The 14,292-nt window shown below is 38.5% G+C and overlaps 2 protein-coding genes across 3 annotated transcripts in view; one reads left to right on the top strand and one right to left on the bottom strand.

Moving 5' to 3' along the window:
- Positions 1-4,762: 4,762 nt before the first annotated feature.
- LOC118324933 (SAM pointed domain-containing Ets transcription factor-like) lies at positions 4,763-8,847 on the top strand. The gene is made up of 5 exons (XM_035657443.1): positions 4,763-5,176; positions 6,573-6,770; positions 6,948-6,992; positions 7,106-7,243; positions 7,729-8,847. Exons 1-5 carry the CDS (start codon positions 4,771-4,773, stop codon positions 7,905-7,907), a joined length of 966 nt encoding a protein of 321 aa, XP_035513336.1. The 5' UTR covers positions 4,763-4,770; the 3' UTR covers positions 7,908-8,847.
- Positions 8,848-8,861: 14 nt separating this feature from the next.
- The window catches only part of LOC118324932 (protein kinase C and casein kinase substrate in neurons protein 1-like), a 33,355-nt gene continuing 27,924 nt past the window's right edge, over positions 8,862-14,292 (bottom strand). For both annotated transcript variants that reach the window (XM_035657441.1, XM_035657442.1), the window contains 4 exons: positions 13,405-13,525; positions 13,196-13,302; positions 12,505-12,719; positions 8,862-11,565 (listed from right to left, as the gene is read on the bottom strand). In XM_035657441.1, coding sequence (XP_035513334.1) covers positions 11,456-11,565; positions 12,505-12,719; positions 13,196-13,302; positions 13,405-13,525 — 553 coding nt within the window. In that variant the 3' untranslated portion in view covers positions 8,862-11,455. The remainder of the gene's footprint in view (positions 11,566-12,504; positions 12,720-13,195; positions 13,303-13,404; positions 13,526-14,292) is intronic.

Consider the following 14,292-nt stretch of genomic DNA (forward strand, 5'->3'; position numbering starts at 1 on the left):
AAGGACTCAGCCTCGGCACATGGGTCGCCAGCTCCACCCACTGAGCTAACCGGGCGCCCAGAGCAACACTCACTTGACATTTGCTTAGGCCAAATGTTCAATGTTTCACAGCGAGGCACAAGAGAAATATTAAGGGTAGAAGCACAGTAAACAGAAGATTAGCTGCTTACTGACTCTGTAAAGGTCCAGCTGACTTCAGTAAGCTGTAATTCTACAATTTTTAAGAAGGCTTTTTAAAGATGATTTATGTGGGTGGATACACAGGCAGCAGATCTTTGGAATATTTCAACACTACCGCACAAACATTACTGTTTAGTTTAAGCAAACATTTGCACACTTGTGCTTTCTCTTTCTCTTACTCAGACTCGCTCCATGTACCAGTTAGTCAACTTTCCCAAGAATAGTTTTCAACCTTCCAAAACAATTCTAACCATTATTTTCCTGCAGATGACTTTTTTCTAATACGTCATGGATGCCATCGCCCACCCTCTAGATCCCATGTATCCTTACATAGCCAGCATTTCAGCTCTCATATGAGGGTAAGCTGAAATCAAGCCTACAATACACACAGTGAGATATTATTTATCAATACACATGATCCTCTCTCCTTAAGCAGGATATCCATCTGTCTTTCAGTTAATCCTGACACATTATGACGGAAGTTAGCCTCTGTATGTCACCTTCCATCTAATCATCTCTGTGCTGTAGACACAGTCACCAAAAGGCCCAGTGGTGACTGATCAGTATGTTTGGGACCATTCCTTTATGGAAATTTACTTTCATCTTCCTCCAGTTTCAATGCAGTGGTGAGCTACTGTATGCAAACAATGTGCTAATCCTCTAACAGTGGAACAACTTGATAGAGTGTCTGTCAAATGTAACACCTTAATAAAGTGTGATTCATCTTCCCTGCTACTGAGCCTGAGCTGTAGATTTTCTTCAAAATAAGCATATATTTTTCCTCACCCCTCACACAGAATAGTGAACTTTGACACGATTTCCTTGGCAAATCAGATTAGATTAGATAAAAATAGACTCCATTAATGCTCTGGCTTCAGTACTTTTGTGGTTTTTGCTCACAAAGTTTTAATATCGTCTTAAAAACTTCTTGAAATGATCGTAAAAACTCAACAGATACCCTCACAGCTTTGACCCAGGCTGTTAAGACTCACCGGGTTTGTTTACTTAAGGAACTCTCCATCTAAATACTGCCTCAAGTCATTATTAAGTATGCACTTAGAGCAACCTCCCTCATTGGGACACACCCTTGCTTTCAGAATTGATATGTCACGAAGGCACTGTGTCCCAAATAAGTCAAACTCTTGCTGCTGAGACCAGAAGTCAGTGGTTGGAGTGGGCAGATGTGATCCAGCTCTGACAGCTGGCAGGTGACAAAAACTACATACATCCTCACCTGAGGGCAAAGTCTCCACAGGACCTTGACGTTAGTCCACATTAAGACAGAAGAAGAGCCAGGCAGAGCTGAGAAGACGCCTCCATATTGGAAACTTTTCTGAATCTACTTTTGTCAAACACTGACAAGGTAAGACTGCTGCTCAGAATATGGCTAACAATTCTACTACTAGGCTATTACTGCTACTATTATTACTCACACATGATTGTACCTGCTACTTACACTGCTGCCACTGTTACCAGTAGTGGGAAAAGTATTCAGGTACCAGAGTAAAGTAGTAATACTTTGTGGAACAGTAAGGTTTGACATAAACTGAAGTTGAGACAGTTTTTAAAGTGGAAACAAATGGTTTCTGTTAGTTTTTCAAGGTTTACAGTAATTGTATTGTATCACTGTGTGTAAATAGTTTTGTCTTGTTCTGTTTTGTATGTATTTGTTATGCATTTTAAAAGTCCATCTGGCTAGCATTGAAATTTAAACTTAAGCTATAAATGTTGTTGTGTGAGGCATTGGTTCATGCTACTGTATACTACTCCCTAAATACAAATAAACACAGATGTGTAATAAAAATAACGATGGCTGAAATCAATTTAGCTGCTTTCAGGGTCCCATTACATTATATCACATTATATTGTCTCATTTTTTGATGAGATCATGTTTGCTGCATGTTTATTATTTCATCATTTTGTAAAAATCTTACAACAAAGTCAGCAGTAACTACAACTCACTAAACAATTACTAAACAACTAGTAATTTATGTGACTGTGAACTGTTTAAATTTTTTAGTCACTTTCCAACATTATCCATTATTCTTACTAATACTATTACTATCCCACTATTATGTACAGTGCTGTTAGGGCTACTACTGTTATGATTGTAATGTATTAACATATTTAAGCTCCCAATATTTCCCCTACAGTTATTATGACTATACAAACTGACTATACTACCAACAATGTTTCTCCTATTACCTCCAATACCAGTTGTTCCAATGTCTAGACCACTGAAAGCATTATGTATTATCTTACCTTGTACATTTCAAATTGGGATGCAGACAATAACCACCTGTGATTATTGACCATAAAATAGACTTTTATTCTATAATTATTTGTCTTTGTTTATAATTGGATTAATGGCACTAACCACATATTGTAAGAGCCTAGTAAAAATAGTATTGGTTGAGCGGATTTAATAAATCCACGTTTTGCATAAAGATAAAAGCTAAATTGTGTGTATAGATACAAGAAAATGTAGTGACATTGCATTCTCTTTCACTGTCTTTTTAACAGCCTCCCTGCAACCTGTAAAAAACAGACTTAAGCCATTTTGATAAACAGACACAGAACAGCTCATAAAGGTGTGTTATGGAAAAGAACAGTTCCAACGAACACTGGAATGCAGGCAGCAATGAATGACCACAGCTTTTCAAATTGACTCTCATATCAGTTTGGCTGCTATCTAACGAGGTGTAAAACACAGCAGCGAATGTGACTCTGCAAATAAAAGACTTGCTTTCATGAACGTGCTGCTTTCATTTGGACAGCACCCACTGAAAATACATTTGTTCAAGAGAGAAAGGATAATCCAGAAGAGCAAGTTTTTACTGCCTCTAAACATTTAACTTAACACAACGACAAACGCCTGGAGGCGAGGAAATAATAGTAGAGATATGGACCATGTGTTGAGACATCTAAGCCAGTGGTTGTCAAACTGGGGTCCGGGGACCAACAGGGATCCTTGGATGGGGTGTACAGGGTCCCCAGCACAAGACTAATTTTAACATTTAATCAGAATTGGAACAACAATGGAAGGAATGGGGTTGGCCATTTTTACTGATAAGCAATCATTGTTTGATCATTGATTGATGACTTTATTATGTTCTGTCTGATCTATTGCGGGGGTCCATGACATCAAATAGCTTGGGAACCCCAGATCTAGGCTATGTACTATACATTTGGTTTCTTTTAGAACTGTTCATCTATTTTGACCTTTGTTATATTGGTGGTGAGCCTGTACTGGTATAGCAATAAGTAGTACATAACAGCTATTGATGTGAGCTTTACCTCCTTTTTTTCTCCTGCAAACAAATCTAAAAAACTGTATCAGTTATTTATAGCTCTGTTTTTTTACAGCAGTCCAGCTTTTGAGAATTGCCTTGCTCTTATCACACCATCTCACATCATGTGCCATTGTTTTGGAAATGTTTTGAACTGAGGTCAGATGATCAATCTATTTGTCTTTGCCAGTTGTTCAATACTCTTGTATACTTAATGTTTACCAAAAAGGTAGCCATTGAATAATATTCAGTATAATGTATTCTGAGTCTGACAGAACAGAACTTTCTACTCATTATATCTGTTTTAGTAAAGACTGCAGACACTGTTTATCACATCTGAAACTACACACATACAAAAAGATGCAGACGTATTTTTACTTTTAGGACTTTCGATTTAAACAGGTGTATAATTTTGTCGAATGAAATACTGACATAAAGCACCACTCCCAGCCTGGTGAGCTGTTCTCTTACTCATACCATGATGAATACGCTCCAGCTACTTATCCTTTATCCACATATTATATGTGTCCCACCCTTTATGCTGTATTCTATCAATCTTTCTTTTGCAATTAACTTGTGATCCATCTCGATGAAGTGATGAAGTTGACATTTTTAAAAAGCACTGGGTTTCACACTGTGATAATAACCAAACACCTAATTTACTTTATCAAATGATTTAAATGTATCAATCATATGCATAATAGAATGAAAAATGTGAAAAAGTACTTACAGTTGGAGTTTCAAACAAGACTTTGTTCTTCCTTTCTTTATTTGTATTTACTATCTAAAAGGTGGAGTAGATTGCTTTCTGATATTGTTGAATGATGTTGAAAATAGTGAAAGATAATGTCAGAATTCCACACAGGATAAACCTGTTTGACCTGAATATTTCCAAATACAAGGAAATATGAAATATTAATGAATGAAAATGAATTCTTACAGAATCTGGATCAAAAATTTAATTTCCAGTTACATTAAAACACAATGAAAGGCAAACAATGGATTTCATTGAATTGAACTGTCACAAAGGCTCCAGTTGGCAAAGGTGGAATGACAGATTCCTTATTTCTAACTGTAAGTCCCAGCAAAGTAAATACGTGGAACAAATGTCAAGTTTACTTTAGGATTGCTACTGTTTAAATATTGGGCATTTGGGTATGGTTTCAGCGAAGCATCAATGTAACTCTGTCCCACAAGTCAGTGTTGCTGTTGAAAATGTCACGCAGGGTGTAATGACATACCGATGACAACATTTTATGAAAACAATGCTTTCTTCTTTCAGCTTTAAACAAGCCTGAGAATGGGGAGTCCAGACTGCACTGCACACTCGCCTCTCTACATCAGTCACCCTCACCACACTGACATTAGGATAGCCCAGCTGGATGAGGTGGAGGACATCAAACCGCCCCGCAGCTTGTTGGGGCTGCCTGAGCTCAGCTGGCCAGGGGTCTACGTCCCCAGCTACAACAGATTAGCCATAGAGGAGAACCCCTGGGTGCTGAGGATGACAGAGGCCCCAGCTCCTGTTGCTCCTCCCTCCAGGATTCCAGAGCTGAACCCAGCCAAACCCAGCCAAGTCCACAATCCCCCTTCTGGGATGGAGGGTCAGGTGGAGGAGCGCTGTCTGGAGCAGGTCCAGACCATGGTGGTGGGAGAAGTGCTGAAAGATGTCGACACGGCTTGCAAACTGCTCAACATTGCATCAGGTAGGACATAATACAACTGGTTAATATCAGGTTATTATCACAGTGCTGAAGAAAGTGTTGGCAGAAGTTGTAGTCTAATAAAATAAACCTTCAAAAAGCCATAATTTGCATGTTAGCTCTACCTGATACCTGGTGTCTGACGCCCTGCCTACCTTGTGCAAACGTTTCTGTTGACATAGGTTCATCTTCACTTCTTATTAACTGAGTCTTTATCTAGGGCCTTAAAATCATACACTGTGTGTGTGATTATTTGCTTTTGTTACAGTCAGTTTTCTACATTACTTAGAAAGTAGCTGATGCAACATTTATCATACATGTTGCATCATAGTCATAATTTAAAGATATAACATGCAACATTTCTGCATTCAAATGTCTAAAAACACTAGAGCTAGGTTATATATTTTGTTGAGTTGTGTACTTATATTTTCCCAAATATTAAAAATGATGAAACAGAACATCAGAGAAATTTGTAATTTTTATTCAGGTAACGGTGCGTTTCATCAATCAACCTTTTTTTTAAAAATTTTAATCCACTTTTAATCCACATTTTTACAATACACTTCTTTTTTTTAACTCTATCTTTTAACCAGATGGAGGAATTTAGTCATTGTGTGTCTGAATCTTAAGTTATCACAGAAACAGCCCCTCCGAGCTGTCCTTTGTTCCTTTCCTCAGCTTGTAATAGAGGCTTTATGTTAAAAATGTGTAGTTTCCGATCGTAAAGTCACTATATTTACACAAGAAGAATTGAATAAACTGTTTTCACAGGCTGAGTAGTACTATAATGCGAGGGCAAATTGACTTTGACAAGTAAAATCAGTCATGTGCGCCATTAACATAATAGTAACTTAAATAAAATGCAGAGGTTTTGTTTTTATATCCTATTTTGGTTAATAGATCTTCACAGGTCACAGAGTCACATTTCTTTAATCACATAAAGTTTAAGCTGGTTAAATAACAGTTTACTCAAGTAGTCAAAATGAATTTCCGTGAAACTTTCTTCTCTTTCTTGTATCATCTTTACTGCAGCAGTCATAGAATTTTGCATTGCACTTTCTTAATATTGGGCAATTCACATGTGACAAATTGAAAAAAGAAGGGTCAACAGAGGCGGAGATATTAAGATTTTTAATCCCTTGTATGGGTCAAACACTGGATCCCGTAATAAAAACCAAAAGCAACCAATAGTTTGACCCCCCCCCCACCAGGTAATTCAGTGTAAAATAACAACTCCATTATAAGATGTCTGTCAGCAACCTATTGAAGTGTTTTTATTGGTGAAATTAAAAAATCATGTCATCATTTAAGGTCTGTCGGCATGTTTTTAGCATCAGAAAATCAACTTGTGGGTTTGTTTAAAGGAAACGGACTTATCTCTCTATGTTTTCCTTTTTAGACCCCTTGGACTGGAGCTGTGTGCATGTACAGAAGTGGCTACTCTGGACCGAGCACCTGTACAGGCTGCCACAGGTCAGCACAATGTTTCAGGAACTGACTGGCAGAGATCTGTGCTCCATGACAGAAGCAGACTTCAGACAACGCTCCTCGCAGTTTGGAGACATGCTGTATGCTCATCTGGACATCTGGAGATCTGGTAAGAACAGGAACGCTGGGAAATGAACCTACATCAACTTTGTTGTTAGCAAATTAGGAAAGGCTAATTGTGGACCAAATGTAGTGTGACTAAGAGCAAATTTAAGACTTGGCTTTAAATAGTCTGTGTTGTGTAAACTGCTACATGATTTATTTATTTTTTTCTCTGATTCTTTAGCTGCAGCAATGAAAGAGCGCTGCCCACCAGAAGACAGCAAATCTGGTAAGTTCTTGGTTGTAGCTATATTTCAATATAATTGAAAACATTATTATAGTTCCAAATGTTTCACTGATTAAAATGCTAAGGAACGTGTGATTTCTATTTTCCTATGTCAGCAGCTGATGATGATTCCTGGTCAGATGTGATGTGTAACTACCCCAACCAGCCCATCCACCTTTGGCAGTTCCTCCGAGAGCTGCTCCTCAAGCCTCATGACTACAGTCGCTGCATCCGCTGGCTTAACAAAGAGAAAGGTGAGGAGACAGAGAATTGTAAATCTGTGAGCAGAGAAACTGAATGATAATTTGGCAAAACAGATGTATGGGTACATGTGACTGATTACACTGGCGCTTATTTACTGTATTTTCCTCCTCCATGCAAATCACTGCACCCGGCCAAGAAAAAGTTCAGCACATAACCCTTTGTAAAACCTCAAAATATTGTTTTTACACCTCGGGTTTTTGAACAGGTTAAACAAACGAAATAAAATGTGTTCATTAGTGAGCTTTAGAGGTGCAGGTAGGCAGATTTTTTAACCTTTGGAGAGAATCAGGCCTGCTGATATACCTTCACCCATACTTCCAATCTTCATGCTAAGCTAAGCTAACCATCTCCTGGCATGTCCTAAAACAAATAGTACAGAACAGTCCATCACTGAATTTTTAGCCATGCTTGCTTCACTAATCAAAACTTCACCTCGGAATCCAAATTGAGTACATTTTCTTTCTCCTGTCCAAAGGCATTTTCAAAATAGAAGACTCGGCTCACGTGGCCAGGCTATGGGGCATCAGGAAGAACCGCCCGGCTATGAACTATGACAAACTGAGTCGCTCCATACGCCAGTACTACAAAAAAGGCATCATTCGAAAGCCTGATGTATCACGCAGACTGGTCTACCAGTTCGTCAACCCCGTATGATGAAGAGGCTGGGCTGATCAGAAGAGAATGAGCTGAGGAGGAAACAAAGATATGCTGGACATACAGTACAAGTAACATGAACTCTGAAGCTCGTTCGTTCATTGTATTTAAATTTTCATTTCAATTGTATAGACTGCCTACTGAAATATGCACTCCTGCCTATCATACTATCTCTTTACTTAATTATTCTTAATACTGTATTTTAATTTATATGTCTCTTTGTTGTCAGTTTTTCCAACTGTGGAAACGTTTTTCCAACTGTGGAAACGTTTTTCCAACTGTGGAAACATTTAAGAGAAATAGAAAATACGCTTACTTGCATTCTTGCCAAGAGTTAGACGAGAAGATTGATACCACTCTCTACCTGTACGGTATGTAGCTGGAGCTTAGCATAAAGATTGGAAACAGCTAGCCTGGCTCTGTCTAAAGTTTTATCCAAAAACTGCCAATCAATTCCTTTAAAGAACACCATTTAACACCTTATACTGCATCTTTCTTGTTTAATCAATACAAAAATTATTGAACTTTAAGGGTGCTGATTGGTGAGTTTAGATATCTTTGGACAGAGCCAGGCAAGCTTTTTCCTGTCATTGTGCTAAGCTATACTAACCAGCTCCAGCTACACATTTAGTGTAGAGACATGTGTATCTAACTCTTGGCAAGAAACCAAATAAGCACTATTTCCCAAACTGTTTAACTAGTCCATTAAATTTTCTTTTTCTAATTATGATACTTGTCCCAGTCAAGTGTCCAGAATATTTAGAAGTTGCAGAGCAATGCCAAAGAAAGCGAATATTTTATTAAACCTTCCTTGATGGATAGTCCTTTTTACATTTCTGTATTTTGGGTTTATGTTCAGGATCTATAATAAAGCAATAAATTACCAAATATTGATTATAATAAATCATTCCAAATCACTCGTGCAGTCCATACAAAAAACACACGGACACTAACTTTTCTTTTTTCAACAAACTTGTTTCCCTTTCAAACCAATATCGCAATATTGACACCATCACAACAAATTTGAGTCGGGTTTTTCATCACTATCGTCATTATTATCTGTGATCATAATCATCTTTATGCATATTTAAATGAACTTCTTGTTACATCAAGATGAACAGGCACTACACCAGTTAGGAGATAAAAGTACATCACTAACTATGAACATACATCTTCTAGACCGCTAATATAGGGTTTCCACAACGTGAGCTGCTGTCCCCTGTGTGCATAAGGAAGAGATCATCAACATAAAAAAGCATTTACATGTACACCTTTTTACTGCCTCAACGTGGTTAGGTCTCATTTTCAACTCAACACAGTTGTACAGTTACAATAGAATATAATCTTTAAATTACATCATCATATACAAATCTGACAGCGTGGGATAACATCACGCTTTTATGATACACTGACATTTCCATTGCAATGAAATTCATACGATATGGTACCTATTACTTAATATGTTTTCCATTGCTGTTATTTTAATGAAACACATTTACATGTATAACACTACATTTTGTCTTAATAGTCAATCACTTGCATTTTTTTTAAACATTTTTTTCTGTTACATTTACACAACTCATACACACTGGATGAAGAAGATGTTTTCCCCCAAAATATTAACCTGGTAAAGTGGATTATGTGTTTGAACTTGCGTGTATCGTGTATATAGTGTGTTAAATGCATGTGTTTTTGTATGTGTGAGGTTGTGTGTGCATACGCTCATCAAGAATGTGGGACAGTTTGATGATAGGAGTCCTTTTTGCTATGCTGGACAGCTTACTCTAAGACACAACTTGTGAGCTGGTGATGTGTTTCTCCTCATGTGTGAGACCCAAACCTGTCAAATCCTGTTCCAGACACAGAGCTAAACACATCTGACTGCTGTTGATCCAGTGAAATTTAAAAACTTCAGGACAACTAAGTTATAAAAAGTATCTCTCCCATCTAATCAGAGATTTAGGTGCAACTCGTAGCAATATAACTCACTAATCAGCATCTGATAATTCCTGCTATAAATTTAATTTTCTATGGAGCAAGTTAAAGATTTAAAAATAACCATGTAATGCACGGTGTAAGAGCCATCTTACATGCAGTGCAGTACTGGTGACAAATGTATTCCCTGTGTCATTGTGAGTGTTTTGCAGACAAATGAGGTTTGGGTGGACTGGGAGGCAGCTACAAGCTGATCTTCACTGAAGCTGTTTCACATGTGATATGTGAAGTTATTGCATGGAGAGAAAACATATAGTTGATGGTATTGGGTCATTCTTTGGCTCAGCAGGAAAACGGGCCACATAACTAGTGCTTTTTGCTAGGTAGGGCTTTAAATGACAGTGGAGAACCATGTTTAGACAACATGCCCTCTTTCTAGCCCAAACACTAGTACATTCATGTCCTGTTGGAGAAGCTTCGATCTTCAGACAACTGTCTGTAGCACAGTAATGCATTGACATGCCTCCTTTTGCCCCTCGCTCTGGAAGAAAAGTGCCGACACAGGCATTGTTCAAAACCCACCTCTTATACTGCAGTGGCAACCTCAAGAAGATGACTTGATCCGACTTCGCTCTGAGGGAATGTATCGCTCGTGTTTCTCGTTAGCAGTAGTGGATTAAAATGAGACCTGAATTACTGAACCAAGAATGAAAGCTTCCGCAAAAACTGTATATCCTTTCCATGGATTGCATGGAGATGATATTGTCAAAGGACTTGTGATGCTAAGAACAAAAAATGTTAATAACAAACAAACATAAAATCAGTTCATGAACAAGCTTCTTTTCATGAAAACAGAAGCATGTGATGCTAGAAAGTGAACTCTGCATTTGTAGTTGAAGTGTTGCATCAAGTTGCAGCCTAAATAAGGCTGCAGGATTCAGGGAATGCAAGTTGTTGCATAGCACATGCTGCTATGCAAGATCAGAAACAGTTAAAACACATAGCACTGCACACACTGGAAAGCGGTTGGACCAAATCACAAAGAAAAAAAAAGAGGACAGAAAAAAAAAGAGGATACTGTCTGTGGTACTTTAAACACTACACAGCATTCCTGATGTAAGAATGACAACTGACCACACACAGCATTAGAAATGCTACACAAAAATGGCATTACACTGTATATACACAATGCAGGTTAAAGAAGCTCGTCTTTGTCGAATGGGTATAACTGATTATATTATCTTCCCATTTTCACAAGAGAACAGACTGCAGTATACTGCAAGTTTAAATAAGCTGCATTATACGTTAAATACAGCTACACAGAGAAGCAATGTGTTCCTGCACTGTTTTGATGTTATAGTTGAGTGTGTATATACTGGAATAACTGCTGCTCCTGTTTTTAAATGTGTAAGTCCACCCACCCCAAATGCTGGATAAAATATATTATACTGATATATTGTCTTTTAGGTTACTAAGTTTTTATTTAGGCAAGACTGCTTGGCGCATCTGTTGGGCAAGGGATGTGTTGCTCTTAAGTCTCTGGCTATGTGCGGTGCAATTGGACGGGACAGTTCAAGCTGCCTCCAATGGCGTGTCCTTGTCCAGTAACGTGACTAAATTGGCTCGACATAGTTGGCCGGGTACAGTCCCTCTCGGCCGTTGTCCATACGACCTCTACACCAGCCTTGCTCATCTTCATCCTCAGTCTTGATCAGTTCATCACCTGTGAAGGAGACACCACTCCTTAATCAACATGCAGTCCTGTGCCAAATAGTGAGTGTAAGTCTAAATCTGAAATAAAGATATCTGTAAATACCACTCCACTCCATATTTTTGTTTATTAAAGCTCTCTAGATTTTTTGCACTGTATAGTAGCCAGTATTTTAGAAATACTGAGGTTCATTAGTCTACCATGCTCCTAGTAAAATTTGACCGGACAACAATAATATACTTTTTAATTATTTCAACTTTTGATATTTTATCTACCCAGTTAAAGAAATTCTCGATATTTTAGGGGGGGATAGGTGAAAAGATAGATATGGCTTTTGTGGAGAAATTTCAATTAATTAAATTTGATAAGGCTGTGTGAACCCAGTTTCATCACACAATAAAGACCAAATAAATTAAAGGTTCCCTGTGGTGTTTTTGACCACTAGTAGCGCTATGGAACAATATTTTATGAGTGAATCCCTGTTTTGTTCATTCACATCAATGCATACACAATAACTGCCAGAATATAATTCCAGTTTCACACTATTCCACTGATCTACAGGTGGCGGCAAAGCACTAAAGAAATCAATCTGGATATGCAGTAAGATGCACAGCTGTGGCTTATTCAATTGTTATTTTTTTGTGTAAAGCTCGTCTTTGAATTGTTAGTCATGTCACCGTGTGGTGCTCTAAAGCACTTTTTCACACCATTTCCCAAAGAGCTTGTGTTAATTGGTGGCAAGTGCCTGTAATTTGTTTTCCATGTGGCTATTATTGACTAATCACTGCTATCTTGCATAGAGGAAGGGCACTTTAGAATAGAAATCACGTGAGTGATTTTTGACCACCTGTGTGATGCGTCAGCTGGTCATCTTGTCCCAGGCCCTTTATGTACATTATATGACGGTAGACAAAATCGTATAGCTTGTGTAATCTGGTCACTGATAATTACCTGCTTTGAAGGAGAGTTCATCCTGTTCCTGGCCATCATAATCATAGAGAGCACGGACACGGACCCCGGCCCCTGCCCCGGCCCCTTTCCCAGTGCTGGAATCATCTTCGAATGAATTCCCATTTCCACCGTTTTCATTGCCGGAGTACGTAGCGGGTTGCTCGTCATCGGACCACTCAGTTGAGTAAGCTTGGTTTTTATCATAGCTGCTCACACTGGAGGATAGAGAAAATGCAGGGTGAAATTTGATGACCCCCAAAACAAAATATTAAACAAATTTTTAAAGAAAAAGTCTCTCTTATTGTCAGCAAATCCCATGAAAAGGTTATAACCAACAATGAATGGATCCTACTAACAATGCTATTGAGCTAAAATGATTAAAAACACACCATTAAGCCTCACTGTTGCACTGGGAGACATCTTCCTTCATTATGATGAACATGGGCACTGTAGTTTATTTTGAATTGATCCCACATACACCATCCTGCTGCTTTAAATACTCCCTAGCATCTGCAGCTGAAAATTGCCCCCACAAATGCACTTTTTATTCCTGTATAAGTAACATGTATAAGACTACAGTGCCCTACTATTTTAGAAAATTATATTTGTCACAAAATATAATGTCCTGATTAAATAGATTGTGCTTTGATGTGATTCATTTGATTGTAAACAGTAGATTCCTTGAACTAACCTGCTACGATCACCAGGTGGAGCCACATGGTCAGTGCTCGGAGTGGGTGGGGCGCCGTCTGGTTTCTTCTTCTTTGGGGGAGCACTGGCCTGGTCTGGGTTGTATTCCTGGAGATGAGAGTGAAAAGAAACACATCAAAGCAGAATAAAGAAATGTAGTAAACGAAAAGAAGAGGTTCCTTATGTTTCTTTGAAAGTTTAATGTTGTACCTCAAATGCAGGCCAGTTCATATGCATCCCAGGGCCGTGGTTGTTACTGAACCACTTCAGGTCCTCTTGTGTGTTTGCAGCCAAGATTGTGCGCTCCAGCTCTCTGTATATTGCGCCATAGCTGAGGAGAGGAAAATGGAACAAATAGCGACAATGAAAGTGCCAGAAGAGACCTGGGGTTGCTGCCAATTTGGCAACAGAACCCAACAGACAATGTAGTTCAAAATCTGGGTTGAGAGAGATCCAACACTGGGTCATGACAAAACTCGAGTGTCTCCCTCACTTTTGCTAAAGCTGAAGCCCTCAACAGCTGAAGTGTTTGACCTGAATAATCCCAATAATCCATAATGAGGATATTATGGTCTATGTTGCTACAGTTTTCACAAATCTCTGCAGTGTGTAATAGATTACAAAGGGAATGTGTTTATATATTAATATAGTCAGAAAATATTTTTACAGTAACTTAATGGATGCTTTGTTGAACTGAAAGATGAGGCTATGTTTTTCATTAAAGGCGATGATAGATGTAATGTCTAGCAGTGGAACCTTTATGCAGTTTCATTCAGTGAGTCTGGAGGAATATTTAATTTGTGCATGTTCAAATTCAAGCCAATACAACCTCTTAAGAACATACTGTACTGCTCTTTTTGGAAAGGAAATGTGACAGGTATATAGTGTAGGCGCCAGCTAGTATTGTTTCAGGGTTTGTTGCCATGGTCACATACAGGGATGTGGGTCACGTGGTGGTGCATCAGCCAGGTAGTAAAATCAGCTGTTCACCTGATGAATGAATGAACTGAGAGGGTGAGAAGGGAGGTCGTACTTTTGCTGACCGCATGATCTCGGAGATTCACTGACTCAATGTTTATGGACTGTGGGAACATTCAC

This window comes from Morone saxatilis, unplaced genomic scaffold (assembly GCF_004916995.1).
Source record: "Morone saxatilis isolate NCDOM2014 unplaced genomic scaffold, NCSU_SB_2.0 Contig15, whole genome shotgun sequence".
NCBI lineage: Eukaryota > Metazoa > Chordata > Actinopteri > Moronidae > Morone > Morone saxatilis.

What these genes read in the sequence shown, in the direction of transcription:
- LOC118324933 (XM_035657443.1), top strand. Translation starts at nt 4,771, where the DNA reads ATGGGGAGTCCAGACTGCACTGCACACTCGCCTCTCTACATCAGTCAC. An exon ending in ACCAGAAGACAGCAAATCTG is followed by an intron (nt 6,993 to 7,105) that starts GTAAGTTCTTGG and finishes TTCCTATGTCAG; the next exon opens with CAGCTGATGATGATTCCTGG. An exon ending in CTGGCTTAACAAAGAGAAAG is followed by an intron (nt 7,244 to 7,728) that starts GTGAGGAGACAG and finishes TCCTGTCCAAAG; the next exon opens with GCATTTTCAAAATAGAAGAC.